This window comes from Ambystoma mexicanum, chromosome 8, assembly GCF_040938575.1.
Source record: "Ambystoma mexicanum isolate Mex_15411 chromosome 8, UKY_AmexF1_1, whole genome shotgun sequence".
NCBI lineage: Eukaryota > Metazoa > Chordata > Amphibia > Caudata > Ambystomatidae > Ambystoma > Ambystoma mexicanum.
In genome coordinates this window covers 1,383,050,454-1,383,071,588 of record NC_090929.1, presented here as the reverse complement: position 1 = coordinate 1,383,071,588, position 21,135 = coordinate 1,383,050,454, and the positions used below count along the sequence as shown (strand labels likewise).

The following is a 21,135-nucleotide window of genomic DNA, read 5'->3' as shown; positions in this document are numbered from 1 at the left end:
CTTGACACTGGACAGACCTTTTAGCTTTGGTTGAGGTAGGGAAGCACTACCTGCAGTAGAGATAGCAAGGCCTTTTCCAACCCCCCTTCTTAAAGGTTTATAGCCAGAACTATGAACTCGCTGTGTCTGTATTGCATTCCGGGCTCCTCTCAGTTTGTAAACAATTACGGGCAATTTTATATCTGTTTGGTCACGAGAGAAGATGATGTTGAAGTATTGGTGTAGGAGTCTGAAAAGTTTCTGTGAGCCTGCGGATACAGTAGTGACTTATGGCTTTCATTTGGGGGGTGTCTTGTATTTTGTAACTGTTGGGTTTTGATCCAAGGATGGTTATATAATGTGGAGCAAGTGGGTTGAAGAAAATACGCTTGGAGCCCCATTTTACTAGACGCATGAATTGCATGCAGGGGACCACCAACATAAGCATTTACATGTTGCTGGGTTCCCTGCGTGCACATTTAAACATTCACAAGGCGGCAGGGATAAGGAATGATTAAAAGTGAGTCAAACTCGCTTTTACTGTTCCATTTTCCTCTATCTCATGAACAAGTATACGTAGCCTGCAAATTATGCTTTGCAGAAGGTGTAAAAGGAATGGATTACTATGGAATCCGCCTGGGTTTGGCCAGGTGTAAAACCAAGCCAAACTCCATAGGAATCAATTAATTTTATACCTGCATAAAATACCATGCAGGTGTAAAACGAAGCGGTCACAAAAGGTGGAGGAGATATTCACAGCAGAAGAGATCGGACCTTCACACCATGTCCCTCCTCCACATTGTGTCGGCACAAAATGGGCTGGAGCATTAAATGGAGGCGTAATAGTAATACACATTATGCCTCCATTTGACATCCCCCTATTTTCAAGTAAGCACTATGGTTTTCAAGTGGATCATCTGCCAAGATCACCATTTTGCCTTCCTATTGAAAGATTTCATATCTGTGTATGTGTTTTGGTGCAAATTCTCAAATATTCTCAGTTCCAGCCGCAACCTCTAAACCTAACCCTATAAAGCATGTCCAACCGCCAGCAAAGTCCAGTGGTGCAGTTATGTGCAGTACAGTACACTCTCATTAATTTACGCAATGGCATCTAGCATCCATTTAATCGCAATCATCAACTCATCCATCCAACATCCACACAATCAAATGTACACATCCACGCATACATCACTTCATCCCCACAAATTTCACTATCACTTGGAAATAATCACTAGACTTATTGGTTTTACCAGTACTTTTAAAACTCTCTTTTTTGATGTTGGTAGTTGTTGTGAACTATGTTATACAGTGTTTTGAGGAAGGAAACGTTACCACATTTCCCATTTTGCCCAACTGAATTGGCAGAGGTTGTGTGGATTGATGCCCCGTGTAATCTTCTACAACAATCAGTGAGTTAAAATGTGGGACAATGAGTTCTGTAGTTAAGCAATAGGCCCAGAGCAGGGTGGGCATTACCACTTCAGTAATTAATGTACTGTAAAAACTATCTGAAGCATGCGCTTGTCGCTTTTTAATTATGGTGGTTATTGTTTGCATAGGTAACAATAGCACAAGGTACTGTTTAATTAATCTTGTGACGGATTAACAGGTTTACAATGGGTTGGCTTAACTGTGTAGATAATTCATCGTGATTTGTAAGGGCCAAGTCCACCCTATTGACCAATTATAGCTGTCACAGTTTCCAATTCAAGACTGTGGTTGTTAATGTTCGATAGACTAGGGTTTGGCTTCCTCTGTCTCCGCTGACGATGGCTGCATGCTGCTATCGGCAAGGCCTGCGCCAACAGTCACTTCTCTCAGAACAGTAATTATCCACTGTATTGCTTGGAGGTAGTGGAGGACCAGTATGTGCACCCTATAGCAAGTATCAACCCCCAGTGACAAAAGCATGCACTTTCTTGGATGCAGAGCGGGACAACATCTGTGCACTTTCATTCAATGCACATTTGCGGATGCTGCTCTATGGGACACCAAGTCTTCAGGGAGGCTTGTGGTACTCAGTAGGGTACCTGTAGCAAGCAGGAAGAGAGTTGAAAGCTTCTATGTTCGGCTGCTACTTAGCAAGGAGGAAAAATGTAATGGCTTGCCCAGTGAATTGCCAGCAACCTCTGGTTCAAATGCTAGGTGATGCATGTTCCCGGGTCACCTGAAGTGCTCGTCTGGCACTTCTCCATGTTGCATCTCATTCTGAAGCATCTAGAGCACCAGGAAAATTAGATGCATTGCAATTCACCTAATTAAACAGAAGGTCAGAGGATGTATGTAATCAAGAAGTGCTTTGTTTCTGACCTTACGCAATGCTAGCTTAGCATTTCTATTGACAGCTCCCCGTACTTCACTATTTGCTTGCTTTTAGGGTTGGTTATTGCATGCAATCAATTTTGAGATTGTTAGGTATGCTTGACAAAGAAAGCATACCCTTTAAACATGATGCACATTTAATTTTTTGCATGTTTTGTAAGTGTGTGTGTGTTTGTTGCATGTCTTTAGATATTAAATCTCAGCTCTATTGTTTTCCCTTCCTCTGTTGCCTTTCTAATCATTGGCTGATTTTCCTTTTTTAATTCTAGACTGGAGATTGGACATGGTTGAAAGAGTTTTATCAAAGACTAATAGACCAAAAGTGGCAGAGAAAAAAGAAAAGCAAAGAGCATTGGTACCAAAAGGCTATTCTTTCCAAGTTTTTATACTACAGGTAGGATATTCGGTGTTTTCTTCCCAATTTTTCAAACTCTTTTAGTGGAGTTAATGTAATGCTTTTTTGGGTTCATTGCTGTTATGCCATAAGCAGGCAAAGCAAAAAATTATACTTTTTAATGTGCATAATTTCAGTGCTGGTGGTAATAAAAATTGCAAACTGGCTGAGTTCATCGAAAAGTTCCCTGACAGGCCGTTTTCATTGAACGGCCGCCTGTCTGGGAACTATGCCTGCGTTTACTGCACACAGCGCAATCAGGGAGAGCCGGGGGGAATGAGTGGTAAGGAGCGGATTTGGGGCTGGGTAGGGGTGTGTATGCGAGGCACCTGTCTTCGTGTATGTTGTTAGGAGTGGGGGTGGGTTGGGGAATGGGACTACAGTGGATGGGAATGGAGGGGTTGTCCCGCCAGATATACGTTTGAGCATGGGGAGGAGGAGCAGTGAGGGAACAGGGGTTTCAGGGGTGTCCTCCGCATTAGGGTACTGGAGGGAATTGGTCACCACAAAGGAAAAAATGCTTTCCTGCAGCAACGACATTGTACCCGGGAAACCGGGTTTCAATGAAATCGACCTGCGGGGAATCAACATACAACCTTAAATTGCTGACCTTTAATGATGTTTGTGTATGGATTGAATGTCTTTGTTTATTTTAGTATAAATGGTGATGATGCGGCTGAGCCTGTCACTTCAGCTTCAGATCAACAGAGAAATCCACCAGCTCCAGATGAGACTAGTGAACCAGGGAGGGCCTCATGGCCAGCTACATTTGAAACACCCTTGTCAATATCTGAAGATGTGGGGTCTTCAAATCAGGTTAATGTTGATTGGATTATTCTTCTGTTTAGGCTTATTATTATTTGTTCATGATTTCCATTGAATCATCTGTCTGAAGTGTCTCATTTATGTCTGTAATTTTTAGGAGCAACTTGTGCAACCAAACTAGTTAATCCTAGCACTATCTATTTTGTATTTGTATTATATTTGATTTCTACATCGCCTTAGGCCAAAGCACTGAAAAAGCAAACAAAAAAGCATACAATAAATGAGGAGTCGGTCAGGAGCAGTTAATCAAGAAGAAAGATGACGTTTCTTACGCCATTTTTAAACAGGGGAAAAGTAGAAATGATGGAGCAGAGCGAAATAGGGCGGGCATTCCAATATTTTGGGGCAATTGGGGAGAAAGAGCTGAAACAGGTGGATGCACATGGGGCGGGTGTTTGAGGGACAGACAGAAGAAATTGATACCGCGACCTGAGAGAAGGAGTAGGAGTGTGGAAAGAAGATCATCAAGGCATTTAAAAACACTATAGAGAAATGTATATAGTAGACTGGAGACGAAAAAGAAGGCCAGCAAAGAGAGAGCAGGGTGGATGGATTGAATCCTGAGGATAGAGTGAGAGAAAAGGAGACGTATACATGAATTGTTTTTTGAACAGAGGGGAGCAAGTCTGTATGCGGGCAGAGCAAAGAAAATAGATGAGCAGTAGAAAAATCGGAAGAAGACCAAAGAGGAAAGCAGGGACTTTGTAGCATGGGTTGTGAGGAATGAGTAGACATACAAATATTATACAGTTGATAATAACAAGAGCAGGAAATGGTAGAGATGTGTGAGGAAAAAGATAAAGCAGAGTCAACTATTACGCCCAAATTACAAGTGGTAGGTGAAAGGGCAATCAATCGAGGAGGGGGGAAAGGAAATGGAAGGGGGAGAAAGTGGAGGAGGGATGTGTAAGGGAGGCGTGGTATCACAAGTAGACACTGACACAAGAGTTGCACGTTTCAAAACCTTTATTGTTAAATTCAAGGGGTTTGGAAAAACTCCTGTCTGGCCCTATAGCTAAAATGGGAGTAATCTCGATCATCAAATAATAAAGAAACTGTCCTAATCAGCCTAAGTCAAACAATAAAGCCCTATACTAACAAAAACCCAATGCATGCCCTCACCCTAATACACTCTAATGGAGAGATATGTAACTACAAAAGAAAAAATCAGTGGTGAAACGAAATGTCAGAATGGCAATATAAATCAGTATTAATTCTCGTCCCCACGTTGTATAGCACGTGTTTAGATGGAACACTTGATGGATGAACACACTTTGGATAGCAAACAGTCGGGTGGCTGGTTCTGCCCTTCAGAGCCTTCTTGGCCATTCAAACCCGAGTCGCAAGTTCACGGGTTTAACCTCACTGGTTCCTCTCACCCAAGTCCAGGTCATCCTTCAAACTTCTACAAAGTTTCAGTTAAATAGTTTCTAAGTATACTATTTGATCACAGTTGACTATAGTTTCCACTCAATCAGGCTCAAACATTTTCTCCTTGCTGGGGTTCCCTTCCCCAAGCTCTCTTCACATTCCACACTAGGTTCCCCTCAGTCGGGCTCGAACCTCCTTTCGAAATGTTTTTATCGTTGTCGAAGACTTTCGAAACGGGGAGAGTATTCGCTCTCATCCGCCACATGACCACTTCGAAACTCCTTTCTTTCTTTGCTTCCACTTTACATCATTTCCTTCTGTCCGTTGTATTTTGAAAATGTACTTGTTACGTATAACTAGCTTTTTAAACGGGTCTCCCTCAGTCGGACTCAGACCCTCCTTTTACTTTCACACATGGTCTCCTTTGGTCGGGCTCGGACCCTTCTCTTGCTTTTCACACGGATCCCCTTCAGTCGAGCTGGGACCCTCCTTTCGTTCTCTTGCCAAATTCAACAAAACAAATTTCAACAGTTGATGATCTTTTCAGTTCACGCTCACCATTTCTCGCTTCCCGCTCTCTCTGCCGCTTTAAAACATTTCACAGAGATTTTCGATTGGGGAATCTCACTTCGCCGGACCACTGTCCTATTTTGTATTTTGCATTCACAGTTCTTAACAATGGATTCACTTTCTCATGCAGCTTATCAGTGCTCGCGTAACCTTTATCCCTCGGATACTGTCAGACGCTTTTCAATTAAACACAGACCAGGCTTTCTTTGTTTCCCTAAACTCAATGGTCATGTTAAGATGCTATCCGTCTTTCGCGCCTTTTATGTAGGAGTCAAGGCTGTTACCACTGCTGCTTAGGCGCCTCCCCAACTCTGCCATTCACCCGGGGCCGGTGGCTGTTAACCTTTAAGCACTCGGAAGAGACTTTCTCCCTTCCAGCTGGGCTGTTGTGCGCAATCCTCACAGCCTTTTGGAAATATCGATCTGTCGCTGGTGGGGGTCTCTGGCTTCCTGCCCCTTTGGGTTTAATCCCTTGGTTTGTCTCTCTCCTTCACCTGGTTCGCCATAGCCCTGGAGGGACTGCTCCTTCTCGTGCACCACTTTGCTCAAAGTTTATCAGAAAATGTTGTCTTTGGAATTCAAGTCCCACAATGCAGCATTCTGGCCATTCTGGGAACTGCAGGGGTTAAATGGGATGTTTCCTGAGGTCAGGGTCTCACCACCTGCCCCTCAAAGGCCTGGGGTCTCCTGTCTAGCCTAGGGAAGGAGCTCTGGCTTGGGCACTCCCAGATAAACCCAGTTGCCTCTGGTTTGGCTCCCTGGAGTCAGAGTTCCCTCGCGATACTGCAGACGACTCTGTACTCACAGGCTCAGTAATTTGGCAGTCCTCCTTGCTCCAGGCCTTCCAGGGTTCCTCCAGCTCTCGTTCTTCACTCCTGGCCTCTGTGCTTCCTTCAGCATCCCTAGCTCGCTCAAAGTGTGTCTGTGTGCTCCACTTATTATACTGGCTGGGAGAGTTAACCAGAATCAGTTGAGAGTGGTTGCCCAGCCCTGCCTGATACTGCCTGTCCTTGTTAACAGGACAAGATGAAGACTGCCGATAGGAATTCATGGCACATTGATTCTTATGGGCAATCCTCATAGCTCCTGTCTGCCAGTGGTTTTGGAGAAAAACAGTGGGGAAAATTATGGGAGTTGTAGTATTCCTGGGTGGTGATAGGAAAAGGAGTGAACATATTATCAGGAAAAGGGGAACGATCTTGTTGTTGCAAAATAATGGGTGCTGTGTTTGTTCTCCTTTTCCTGGTTCTCTTATGCCTCCCTTTGGGGTTGGTAGAAGTTAGAATTGGGGAGGGGACAACGGGACAAGCCTCCCAATAATCTATAAAGGTGGAGGAAATGTCAGTTGGGGGTGTGTCGAAAGGGGGGGAATACCATGTCTCTCCCAAGGGTTTTCCTCCCGCAATCCCCAAGGACCGCCTGCCCAGGTGATCCTCCCTCGCTTGTCCGTCACAGGGTTGGGATCCAAGCGCAATGGCACTCCCCTGGCCACCTGAACAAAGGTTCCCCGGGGTCTACAAATGCAAACACCCTCCGGTTTCTCACAGATGGTAGAAGTGGGCATGAAGATAACCAAAGCATTTAGATAATTGAATTTTCATCTTTGTTTCTGCAGCCCTGTTTAAGAATGCTCATCTCTTGGAGACTGTATATTCTCGGTTATTAGACATTTTATTTATTGTAATATACAAGAACATACTGCTTCATCATCCAATCTAGATTAACATGAGGCATTTTATTCAAAGAAAACTTTGATAAAGCAAAAGAGGTCCCCAGTTTTAATTCCTGTAATCACCTTTTTGACATGCATTGGGGTCATACGAAGTGTTAAATTTCCCATTGGCGGGGGGAAAAAAGCACACAGTGTAACCATAACTCAGAAAAACTAGTTAAATAGCCATTGCAAGAAGCTGAACATATTTGTGCAATAGAAAATTGGAACACCAATGAAATAAAGGATGCTCTCTGTTCTAATTTTCTGGTGCACACATTGGTTTCCATTATGCATACAAGGGCCTGATGTCCTTTTTCTGATACATAGAAGAGTGTGTTCACCCTCGACCAATTTCTGGGTATGGACATTTAAGTGAGAAGAGTATATGTACCAAATACCCAAAATGTGATGTAAATGATTCAACATGCACTTCCAAATTAATGGGAGTATCATTTTTGCTTTCCTATGCCATTGCAAAAGGCAACAAATGGGTCCAAACATGCTTCCAAAAAGGTCAAGTTCAGCCTATTATTTTCAGACGTGCCAACTCTGTATGGTAAAACAAGCGTTTCTAGGCACTGAGGCATCCTTACTGAAGTGAAGATTGAGTGCATATAAACCGTGAGAAAGGACTCCTTGTCTAAACACATGTAATCCACATAGGAAATGGATATACCAAGTTACAAATGACTACTAGTTTTATAAATGATTAATTTCAGAAAATGATGAGGTGGTGTTTGTGTATTGTGGAAGTGGTGATGAAGTGAAAGGCAAGGGTACATACATTTTGGGAGTCAGTCTTTGGTAGTTGATAGATATTTGACTCCTTTTTTTTTATTAGAGCAGCTAAAAACCACCACTGATGAAGCTGATTATGCCTCCGGCAGGGGTGTTGCTAGGTCTAGAAAAGATCCATGGCTAGGCTGATGTTGGGACTGTCGGGACTCAGGGCTAACTAGCCTTTTGGTTGTAGCCCCTGAGATTCTATCTGGGGCTACAACCAAAAGACCCGGGGCTACAGCCCCCTAAGCCCCCCGTAGCAACGCCTCTGGCCTCGGGTATGATACATTCCTGAGCGTGGCGGGAAATTCGTCCTTGAGTTGTCTGGCTCCTATCCCACAGACTGCAACGCCATCTCCGCCATCTATTCTATCATCCACTCATGGATGAGTCTGAATTTCATGGCTCTGAACGCGGATAAAACTGAGTTCCTCATTGCAGGATCAAGCCACATGTTAAAAAATCTGCCGAAGGAATACGACTCATTCACTATTGCTAATGTATCTATTCCAGTGGCACGAAGCGTTAAGACTCTTGGCGTCTCCATTGATGCAGAGCTCTCAATGCGCTTACATGTCACTAAAACCAGGGCAACCTGTAGCTGGATTAACAAGCAACTCTGTGCAATGTGCCCTTTTCTCTCTCTCAGCAATATGTCTCTTCTTGCATCTGCCCTTGTTAATTCCAGGTTAGACTACTGCAATAGTCTCCTAGCATGTACATCTGCTGTTAATATCGCTGCTCTCCAGACAACCCAAAATGGCGCAGTCCGAGCAGTGCTTGGTTTACCCAGGCATTCTTCTATCACTGAAGCCAGGAGAAAACTGCACTGGCTGCCCATCAAGCATAGGGTATCCTTCAAGATACTCACTTTCACATTCAAATGTTTGACTGACTCTGCACCCATCTGTCTGACCCAGTGTATTTATCGCTATGTCCCTGGTCGTTCACTCAGGTCCACTGAGCAAGCCATGCTTACTCAGCCGCGCTTTCGCTCAGTCAAATTTGGCAAAACCATCTTCAGTGTTGCGGCCCCTGCTCTTTGGAACACTCTTCCTCTTCACCTTAAGAGCCTCCTCCTCACTGATCCATAAAAAAAAAATCTTAAGACCCATCTCTTCAACTCTCCCTAATTATCACTAACGGTCTCTCTCAGATTTCTGCGTCTCAATTTACTTGTTAATTTTACTGTCCCGTTTGTTTCAAATGCGCCGTGAGGCCTTCGGGCGATTTTGCGCATTTTTAAGAATTAAAATAAATAAATATAAATAAAGGAAGGATTCATCTCTGCAGTTCACCTCTTTCTCTGGCTGATTTAGGTTCAGATGGAGTCCCTAAACCTTTGGGTAAGCTTTGTGTTCCGACTTCCAAAATGAGGTTTAAAATCCCATTGGCTTGAAAGTGAACCCTCTTGCTCGTCGTTCCTATTTTTGAAAATATTCTTGGAGGAACAATCTCACTCATACCACTTTAAAACAGATTATTCACTCAGTGACTCTGGGGGTGATTGCTTCTTCTATGATTGTGGTTACATTATACCTTTCCTCATTCATTAATACAACTCTGATTAAATCATACATGCTTGGAAATGTGTTTTACTTTGTGTTTGGGATTTCTGTTAAACAACTTCTTTGTAGGAAAAGTACAAGGCTAGTTGACTAGCACAGCTTACTGTTTAGTCTACGGTCAAAAATGGTTGCAAAAGTTTGGGCACCAAGCATTAGTACTTCGGCAACATGTACAGTCATGATAATTTTAAGTAGTTGAAAGCTCTAAAAGGGAAACACAGATTTGTGATGATTTATCCACTTTCTATTGGAGGGTATTTTTAATGGAGCATCTTCTTATGTCAGTCACTATACCACAGGAATACTTGCAAGAGTGCTCGGCTGTTACCAATACAAAATATTGAATGCCTCTTTATAATTTAGGGATTTTATTGTGCAGGCAAACTATTGTGAATATGAGTTGTCCTTTTCCTTCTCCAGGACTCAGCCATGGAATTAGTAATCTTTTTAATTTCCAAGCAGTTCTCAATATCTGGAGGATTACAGTAGAGGAGTAGGATTCAAGGATAGTTCATTGGTGGTTAAACAGTATCAACTTAACCAAAAGGCTTGATAAGAATATGTTCAATACTCTCAACATACTTTTTTGAAGGTATGTTAATGTACGGATTTTGGATCAGGTTTTCAGAAATGTCCCAAACATCTGCTCCCCATAGTAGAGCAGAATGATGTTGTATCATGTTCTTTATGATGCCATGCTTTGATAGCGAAAGAAGAGTTTTTTAAAAAAAGTTTCTGCAACTAAGGTTTGATTGTTGGCAATATAAATGCATCCTCGCAAAACAATGGAAGGTTCAGGAGGAGCACACTTTGAAAGAACCAATAACTTAATCTTGGATTACATTGTGAAATTGATGTCAGACTTAACTATTAGTAGAATTGATAATACACCATCATTTATCTGTGGTTTTACCAGAGATAATTTGCAATTGCCACCATTTGAAGCTCCTTCCCGGCTTCCCATTTAAGACCATTAAAGCATTTTCATGCTAATGCATTGGCTTTCCTGTGGGTGTGCTTCCATGAACCTACATGTATATGGATATATTGCCTACATTGAAACGTTTCTAAAATAAAAGTTGGCCATTTTCTGGTCTGTTCATTTAGGCCCCAGATATTGTTTCATGCTCCCACCACCATCTCCTGGCACCCACTGATTCCCTACCTGTTGTATGTAGTGCCATGTATAGTGGGCCTGCTTCTTGTAACTACTCAAATGTGTTATTGTCTGGTGACACACACACAAGAATCGCTGGTGCACAGCTAGCCAATTTAGCTAGTTAAGTGTTTCTATGTACACCTAAATTAGTTACCTACTTTTGTTGAGGTGATGTTTTGCCCTGGATTAACAACTTTATTATGCTGAGAAAGAGGGATGGTCGGGTACGATTTATGCAGACCGCAAATAACCTTTATTCCATTTACTGTTTTTTCTTCTCTTTAACCCCGTTTTTGTGATAAACCAGTGTAGATCTACTTGCAGCTGTGCAAACTCTGTTGATAATGGATCACCATAGTAGACTTGCACGGCAAGAGGCCAGTTCCCTCCACCAGGAAAACATCTGTTCAGGCAACTCCTGTCCAGTTTAGACTGGTTTAGCAATGATATTCCACCAGAGTCTCCTCTAGCAGCTGACCGCCCGGGATAAGGATTGTTTCACAAAAGAGATGATTAACCAAAAGGGCTATTCTTAAGTACCTGGTAGTTTAATTATCAACACCCTAAAGAAGAAACATATGATTGTAAAACAATACATTGTTCAACTGCTTAGCAAGATTCTGGGGTAGCCAGCCTATGACCTTCCAAATGTTTTGGCCTAGAACTAATATGATGCTTCAGCATTAACTATGCAGGCTTGGGCTGTTTGGAGATATTAGAATAACACATCTGGAGGGTGATAGGTTGACCACCCAGTGGAAATCATGCCTTTCTCTGGAGGTAATTGTTTACCAGCGCATTCTCAGCCAACTGTTATTTACACCTCAGGTGAGAGACAGGTTGAAATGAAATGGATAAAGCAAACTGGAGAGTTAGGCAAGGCTGTATGTTGGCCCTCTTTTAGTTTATACATCAAACTCTTCCACAGTATTTGGCCCAGGTCCAGGGTGCTTCCGCCAAAAATGTCAAACTGTGTGATTCAAATATCTGAAAATTCTGATGATGCAGATCTGTTGGGCTTGATACCCATAGGTCTTCGCTCTCTCTGTATCATCCACTGCATATAGTACAAATAATGAGCTAACAATATCTCAAAAACATTATGGAATTTGGTAGATGGTATGATGGCCAGGAAGGACAGACGGAGACCATGGCAATTCCTGTTTATTAATGGGAAGTGCCGGGATCTTTGCACCGCGCACATGAGGTAAGTCTGATGGCATGTGTCTCGCACTACAGCCCATCTCTACCAGTAACAGGCAGCGCAAACACAAATTATGGTAACGTGGACACCACACAACATCAACCTCATTTACCTCATCGCTTCATCAACCCACTCATTATCCACTACACGAACCTACAGCGGAATGCCTGCCTAGCAATCTTTCTCACAGCCGACAATGGTGACATCACAACTGTTGACCGGGGTGCACTCTACATCACTGAAAACCTCACAAAGATCCACCTCCACCCTCATCCCCCCAAGTGACTTCAGCATTTGTCTTCGATAGGCCCCGCAGAACCATTGAAGGACTTGACATCGTCCATAAGTCATCCTTGACCTGCTTCATTCTAGAAGTAGCCACCATCAGCTCCCTTAAAGCATACCCCTGCCACTTCCCCCATCTCTCATACAGATACGTCAACTTCAACCTCATCAACAGACAACCTAAACATAACACATCCTTCATCAGTGACTTCACCAACCTGGACACCATGTCCCTTATACACGCCAATGTCTTCCTCAAGGACATCGTCACAGGCAACCATGCCACCAAGTCCATGGAGTAGGCATTAGTTAACCTACTGGACATTGTGAGAAACCAGAGGGTGTCTCACCCGCTAGTCCCCAGGGATCTCTCTCTCTCTCTCTCTTTCTCTCTCTCTCTCTCTCTCTCTCTCTCTCTCTCTCTCTCTCAGATGGCCAGGGCACGCCATCACCTTTGGATCCAGAGCCTGGGGCTGGACCAGTGCAGGAGGATCACCTTGGTGAGGGATCTTCGGGGAGCGTGGGTGAGGCTGCCGATGGTGAGACGTGGTATTCACCCCTTTTTTGTTCATCTACCCCATCCTATTTAATAGGATTTTCCAAAATCCCAACTCTCCCCCTCTTTTTTCACAAACACTGGGCCGAGGAAGAGGATGACTGAGAGCAACCAGACTAACTCTCTCACATCGTACTGGACATGTCCCGTTAAACAGGTCATACAAAGTTGGACACTTTACACTAAGAACATACACCTAATACCAGTTACCTCTCCTCACACGAATAAAAGGCAACACCTAAAGACACACTCTGAGCAAGGCAGAACAAGAGCATGGGCAGAACTTCCGGGACGAGGGCACACCTACTGGAGCAGAGCAACGGACCAAGGCACGAGAGCAGCGAATCGAAAAGCCCAAGGGTTCCCTACCGCTCTCACAGACCACGAAAGACGCATGGAGAAGGCCAAATCCCATAAGTGAAGACTGCATTGTGTTCCAGGGATGCCAGCGACCCCCCTGGGTGAACGGCAGAGTTGGGGAGATGAGGCCAAGCCTGTGGTACTAATCCTGACTTGTGGATTGAAAATAGCAAAACAAGAAAGAAGCACACACAGCTGGAGAGTTGGAAAAGTAACCTGAGAGACCGGTGTGTTAAAGAGAATGAAGTAGCAAGATTATGTCACAAGTGAAGGCTGCACACGTGTGGTGAGACACAAAGAAGGACAGACCAGTGAATGAACTTTGAAGTAAAAAGCAGCTGGGAGATTAGCGATACTAAGTAACGGAGTGGTCCGGCAAATGGAAGTAGCTCATTAGAAAGTCTCTGTGAAAGGTACATTGTTTTGAAGTTAAAAACCCAGCGAGAGCAAATTAAGTGAAAGTAACCATGAACTTTGAGTCGATGTGGTCCTGTGGTGGTCTGGTAAAAGTGCCACATACACTTGAAAGTCTTCGAAAGGGGTCTGAGCCCGATTGAGGGAGACCCAAAGTACAGTAAACTTGGGGAAGGGAGCCCCTTGCAAATTTGTGTTGAACTGTGACCTGACAGTCTTAGCCTGGCAAAGGGGTACCTCTGTGAACTTTACGTTGGAAATACAATTTTGTGAAGTCAAGAAAGACTTTAACGTGGAAGGCCAGACGGACCTCAATCCATGGTTTGGAACTGCTTAGAGTGTTAGAAACCGAGCCAGGGTGTATCATCCTGCCTACAGGGACAGCCTTACTCCGTGAGGTGTAACGTGAGGCGGAGAGCTGGTTCAACTATCTTTTTATTCTTTTGAAAATTGATTTTTCCTTTTACATACATTTCTCCTTTTACTTTTTTTGTATAAAAGATGGGGCAGGCATTAGGTTTTGTTGGCATAGGCCATTTTGATTTGACTGACGCCACTCGGGCTGTTTTGTTTATCGTTTGATGGTCGAGACTACTCCCGTCTTAGTTTTAGGACAAATTAGGAGTTTGTCTGACCCCAACATTTTCAATAAAGGTTTTACAAATTGTATCCATTGTGTCAGTGTTCTACTTGTGATACCATGCCTTCCCTACAACATACATTACCTCACCCAGTACTTCTCTGTTCTTTTAACCAGTCACCACTTACCCTACCTCCCAGCCAAGGGCACCCAACCGAATCATATAAAGCAGACATCCCAATCATTGGAAGACTTCCTTGTAGAATCACTCACAAAAGACCCAATCAACCTCGCTAACAAACTGTCTAGGCCTCACAATACAGATTGCAGTATTCTGCTAGAAGCCAAAAAGCAGCATACATGCCCCAGAAAAACGATGAACTGTGACACACAAACCATATTCTCCATGGGACACACAAGAAAGACTTCACGCAGACAGATGATCACTGCTCCAAAAGCCTTTGTTGCATTACCAGCCACTCTCTCAGCAGGACAGAAGAAGCAGATTCAAGATGTGAAAGTAGCTTTGTTAGGCTTGTTCCATAAGTTTCCAGTTACTCTTGGAGTTACATTAAGTCAGGAAACACACCCACCAGTCATCCTCAGGCATATAAACTCAGGTCCCAACTGACACTTTCAGGACAGTCATGTATCATCGTCCATCTAACATTCACTGAGCTGTCATTTACTCGGTCACTAACATTCTAACAGCATGCAAAGACCAGCGGGACAGTTGCACAAGACAACTCACATATAACTAATTCCTGCATATCGCACATGCTAAGATCCAACATAGCTCCACAGAATCTAAGATAAACTAGTGATGGACATATAACTAGCAGAAACTATATGCTATAAAAACAGTGTAGTTCAGTTGATAATGAACAGCCTCCAAGTTGAAGCTGCATGATACATTTTGAAAACTAGTACATATGTAGCATATGCAGGGCGAGTGGACTTCAGACGATCACTTCCAAACAGGAAAATGACAAGATACTGAACTAAAGTAACAATGAACGCAAGGCTCTCTTCAAGGTTGTCAAACAGGGCATCACACCCCTCCCACTCCTTCTGTTGCCATCAACAGCTTTGTTGTTGACAAGATCAGATATATCCACCAAAATATTTATGCTAACGTCCGTGCACTCAATGTCTCTCACTTACCACCAATGTATGATAGCAACACAAACTGTCTTCGAAACACTCTCCACGAAAGACCTGATTAAGGACACTAGCTTTTGTACAAGCAGCATCCAACACAGATGCATTCTTGTCATCCGCCATCTTTAAAACCCCCTTCACAGAAGCCCTCCACCTCATTTTAGCAATCAATACATCCCTTACTCTGGGCACTTTGTCGCAGCTGGTTAAATCCTACTCCTTAAGAGGCCACATCTTGATATGGATGAGCTCAGCAACTACCACCCGATCGCACACCTTAGTGTCTATGACACTGTTCTTGAAAGAAGCGCAGTCACCTAACTCAATCATATCAATGCCAGTGGCTACCTTCCTCCTAATGACCTATCAGTCAGGCTTTAAACCCAGATGGAGCACAGAGACAACTACCATTAAAGTGGTAAATGGCGGTGCACTCTGCATCCAATGGACACCAGTGCCGCCTCCTACTTTTCAATCTCTCTTCAGTCCTGGACACAAACCACCATGAAGCCCTTTTAAAAATACAACCACCTGTGAGAATATCCTCTACGTGTTCACCTTCAATTTAAGATTGCTCTTAGGCCACATGGATAGATACCTCAAGATCACTGACTGTACTGGCCGCATGTGGAGCCCCCATATGGATCAACCCTCTTACCCATGATCTCCATCTTCTACATGGGGACCCTATGGGGAACTCTTCATCCACATCCATTAATACACTAATGATACATAATTCTGTCTGAAACTATTATCAATTAAAGATGTACCTCAGCGCAAAGCCTGCCTTGCCCTAATCCAGATCTGCATGTCCAGTGCCTAGATCACTCTCAACCCCACAGAATTACTGCTCCTTACCAAACAGCCCCTCATCCTAACAGCTGGTCTAGCCTGGGAAACGTGTGGACATGTTTAGTACAGCTTATGACCTTTCCCAGGATGGAGGATGCCGTATAGGCCACTATATTAATTGCACGTCGCCCTTTAACAATATTGATGAGTTATAACTTCTGGCCAGATAACTTCCTGTTTTGATTTAGATTTGTTCTGGCTCTCAGTACAGTGCGCAGGTTATATTCTGCGATTATCAAAGAAGAAACCTGTTTAGTGAACCTTGTGCCTTTCACATATTCCCACTTCAATGTTGGGTTTTATCTAGAGATATTGCTTTCTGCACAGTATTGCATGATGTATTCTGTGAATTTACTCTTACTTTTGATGTTTTTTTAAACGTAAATATATATTTATCATGTAGGGAACATATATATATATTTCTCTCCTTATTTCTTGTAACTACTTTGTGCAGTGTTTTTTTCAAATATTTGGACAAATCAAAGTTTGAAAATATGATGTGAAGAGCTCTCACAAAGCTCTAACGCTCTTATCCATGCTTTCTGACAAAATGTTCATTTTTTGCAAACCTGCTGCAACTGTTAAAGGCAATTCTGTATCACGAGCAATTGCTGCTTTGAGGATGTGTGCATTTTAGTCTGGACGCATCTATCATGGCACCAGAATCACTCGTGTGCTTGCACTTTTCACAGGGAAGTGTGACTCTTGAGCCCTTATGTGCATGGGGGCATGTGTCCTCAGCCCCCAAAGAACAAAAACTAACTCCTTTGTTTAGTGACGGGGAAAACAGTCAGGTATGCTTTGTCTGGCGTCTTGATCTGAAACCCTTTAATCCCTAGTGTAATTTATCATTTTAATTGTTCTCCAATTTGACATTAACAGAAAATAAATAATCGGTAGAAGTAGTTGTTCATGGCATTTCATGATTTCTATTTAATGTTGATTAATTATAATATTTGTTTTTATTTTTTCCTTCACTGGTTTTCAGCATTATCTTGTTTTTGTTAAACCACAGAAGTTAACTGTTCATTTGTGTTTATTTTATTTCCACAAAGGGTCTTAAAAATGATTTTTTACGAAATATCCTTTGGACCTTTGAAGACATTCACATGTTGGTAGGATCCAATATGCCCATCTTTGGAGGAGGGAGATATCCTGCAGTTAGTTTACGTCTAAGGTGGGGTTTTATACTTACTAAAACATTTTGAAGCTCACTCTCTTTTTGTACACCATGCTACTCTGTATTAAATCATTTGTTACAGTTTCCTAAATGCTTTCGATCCTCTGTTTCTCCGGTTCTAATCCTCATTCCTTGATGGTGCAGAAATATGGTTTATAGAACGTTGGAAAAAAATATATATATCGCAGTTAAGACCATCTTGAAATTCCCTCTGTTTCTATCCTCCTTAACTTTACATTCTGATGTTACAACTGCTGCTGACCTTATTTCCTATTTGGTAGTGAGGTCCTGTGACCTGTTTCTGTATCTTGGAAAGGTTGTTCAGCTATTCTCGCACTTCTGATCTTTTTTTTTTGATGCAGTGTTGTAGTATCCAGCACGCACAGGGTTAATGATGTACAGTGGGGAATGTTGAATATACGACAGCTCTTGAATGTAAAGGTGTCAGACTACAGGGAGAGCCTACTGTATAGAAGGATGCTGTGCTTTGGGTGGGTGTACTGAAGATACTCAAAGAATAAAATTGCATTTAAAAGTATAACCTGCCTCATCTCCTACTTCAATTTGGCAACCGGACACCCACCAGTCACTGGCGTGTGGCAAGAGTCACATTTGCCCGGTGAATCGTCCTCCGATCCACGGATTGGAGAGGGTACGGGCGCAGCATTACTCTTAAATCCTTGCATTATTTGATGTGCCTGATGTTTTACTCGCTTTGACATAAGCTGCGCAACATATCCTTTGAGTATCCTAAAGTAAATAACCATTTGGATTTGCTCTGTTACGTGAGCATACCAGTTACAGCCAACATAGAATTCACACCTGCAGCTCAAAACAAAGCTCCCTGTGCGCCGCTCGACGCCTCCGAAGAGAACCTTATGTGTGTGGTATTTCCTGCCTAGCAACTGGTGATGCCTGTGATGCAGTGAAAACTGCCAAAAACTGATGACACACTGAACAAACAAAGCCCCCTATAGCAACAGGAAAGCTACGCTGCGCTAGAGCGAAAGAAACAGTTTTGTGTGAGCATGGAGAGTCTGTGGAGACAAAAAAAAACATAGTCTTACATTTACAATAAAGAAGCTGCTCACTCTAAAGAATTGTAATCCCCAGCAAGCCACTATGGCGAGACAAAATAACACAGGATAAGAAGTACAATAAGGAAGTTGCTCACACTAAAAGCTCATAATCCTCAGCAGGCCAGAACTTAATTTAATAATACCTGTGTGCACATACACAAAGGCGATTTACCATTTTGTTTTGCATATGGGCGTTCCAACTCCACATGAACAAATGCACGTTTTGTAATGTAAATCGAGATATCACTAAAAGGAACATTCTTTGAATAACAACATTGCTTCTGGTGACTGGCACACCCCACTCCTAGAAATGCAGAACATTGCACCACCGATCACATTCCTGCCTAGCCCAGGTGACCCACCAATACAGTGGTCCCAGCATACCTTGGATGAGTCTGTCTTTAACAATGGAAAGCATGGCCCCTGTAAATGCTAACTAAATCATAGTAACTGAATAGCATTAAATACCCAGAAGGTCGGTAATGAGTTTCATGAAGGTGAACTTTCCCATTTTACTGTATCAAGCTTGCCAAAGGAAGGAAAGGTGAACCACAGAAGATTGCGCAAGGCTTATTGATGAGGTAGAACAAATAGCGAACAGCCCAGTTACATGTTTTGCCTTTAGCGTGAGACTAGGACACTGTTGTAGAGTTGGAGTCAGATACCCCTACCCAAAGCTCCACCCCCATGTTGCCTATATGTTGGGAACCAGAAATGACATGTGCAGTTCCAGTAAGAACGCCTATACTGCAGAAAACCTTTGAGACAAGGTTCCCATTGAAAAAACCATACGTAAATGTGTGAAGCCATTGTTTTTTTGGATGAAGTGCCAGAAGAAATGTGTACTTGAATGAGAGAAGAGCCTGATGACGTCATGCGAAGTAAGAACTGACGCGCCCAGAAACTATGAACGAGGTGAAAGAACATACACATTCTATAATATACAAACACTTGAAAAATGTCACCTCTACATGATTGCGCAGCCCTAAGCGAATGGTAAATGTCCTATTCAAATTGAATGTGTAACTGGACATCAAATACAGTGAAACAAAGACTCCAAAGCAATAGATTCTTCAGTCAAAAAAACGGTCATTCCTACAATGTATTTTCTGCCCACAATTCACAAGGCATACACACCATTACCCCAATCATTTTGGTACTTAACCTTTTGAGGTGTGAAGGCATTCCGTGTTGTGGTAAGTATGAGTTTACCAGGCATACTGTAGTGCATTCGATAGTTCCCCACATTATTAGGTATCTGCCCTCTTTATCGGCCTCGTAGTCCAGTAGCTGGAAGGGCACGGACAAGTTTACTCACGTGAATACTCCTCTGGCGAACTTCGAGTAAGGTGCCCCTCTTCCGGTCCCTCCCCATCTCTCAGATAGTTTGGCTGTGGATTCTTCCGTGAGGTGGGTCTCTTGAAGCATTGCTATCGAGACCTTTTTCCTGCACAGGTAAGAGTGGATCCGATTCCTTCTCAGATATGTGCCCATTCCCCTCACATTCCACGTCAACACCCTGAGTTGGAATGCCATTGCGTTGGTACTTTGGTCTTTTCATTCTGGTCACCCCAGATTTCACGGGGCGGCCACTGCCTCAGGTGGTAAGGTTCTTTGCCTGGGTTCCGGCGTTCTCTCATCTCCGGTCCCCGAGGCCTCCTGGTCCCGTGACACTCCCTCCTTGGCGTTTTGAAGACTATGTAATTAACAGAACGGTTAACAAAACTTGAGCTGGTGCGCCCAGCAACTACATGTTCCTTCTGGTGCTCAGGCGCTCTCGTACCGTCTGGACCCATCCGGGTGTCAGGCACGAGTGAGGTCAGTCAGGCAACTGGCCTGTCCTGAACTGTTCGTGGGGGTAGGACTCTGTGCCTGGCATGGGCCAAGCGAGGGCCGCATCTATGTAGCTATCTGGTGTGTGGTATACCTTCTCGGTGTTTGTTTGCCTTATGCCTGCGTTGGTTTTGTGAGTCATGGATCCTTCCATGTCTCAAGCGCCGACAAAGGTGATTCTTCAGCTTTCCGTGGGTTAGGTGCCTTGCCTTCCGCTAGGTTGTTGTCTTCCAGCCACATGTTGGCGGCTGCTGGGGATTCCAAAAAAATCTCCCTGCCCTTGTAGATCACCTTCAGTCTGGAGGGGTATAACAGCATATATTTCAGATTCAGTTGTCTGAGCCAAGCTTTAATCGGCACAAATGAGTTCCTCTCTCGCTGGACCTTCTGGGTGTAATCGGGGTAGATGGCTATTTTGGAGTTCCCACGTTCAATGGGTCCCTCTTCTCTAGAGTGCCGCAGGATGGTTTCTCTGTCCTGGAAATTGAGTATTTTAGCAATTATAGGGAGAGGATGTGAGCCCGTTGGGTCGTTTTTGTAGGGATCTATGCACCCTCTCCACCGAGAATCCTTGTGTTAGCCTTTTAGCACCAACCTCTTGCTGTATCAAGGACTCTAAGTGGGCTGTCGGGTTCGAGCCTTCGCTTCCTTCCGGGACCCCAAGTATTCTGACATTGCTACGTCTGGCCCGACCCTCAGCCTCCAGTACGGCCACCTTTCTTTCCAGATCCACCAACTTAGCTTTCAATTCCGTTGCGTCGTCTGACGTTTCTTTTATGGTTGGCTCGGCAGCCGTCACTCTTTCGGTTAAGTTGCGGGCATCCTGGCACATGAGTGGAATTTCGGATTTAAACTCCCCGATTCTGGAGTCTATAAATGTCCATAGGGATGCGATAGCTTCCAGCACCTGGGCTTGATTTTCGGAGGAATCAGCCACTTTTGCCTG

The 21,135-nt window shown here is 43.5% G+C and overlaps 1 protein-coding gene across 1 annotated transcript in view; it reads left to right on the top strand.

Annotated features, from left to right (window-relative positions):
- The window catches only part of EDRF1 (erythroid differentiation regulatory factor 1), a 1,702,580-nt gene that overhangs the window by 347,512 nt on the left and 1,333,933 nt on the right, over positions 1-21,135 (top strand). The window contains exons 5-7 of the mRNA XM_069611509.1: positions 2,574-2,698; positions 3,355-3,514; positions 17,153-17,274. Of these exons, the coding sequence (XP_069467610.1) occupies positions 2,574-2,698; positions 3,355-3,514; positions 17,153-17,274 (407 nt within the window). The remainder of the gene's footprint in view (positions 1-2,573; positions 2,699-3,354; positions 3,515-17,152; positions 17,275-21,135) is intronic.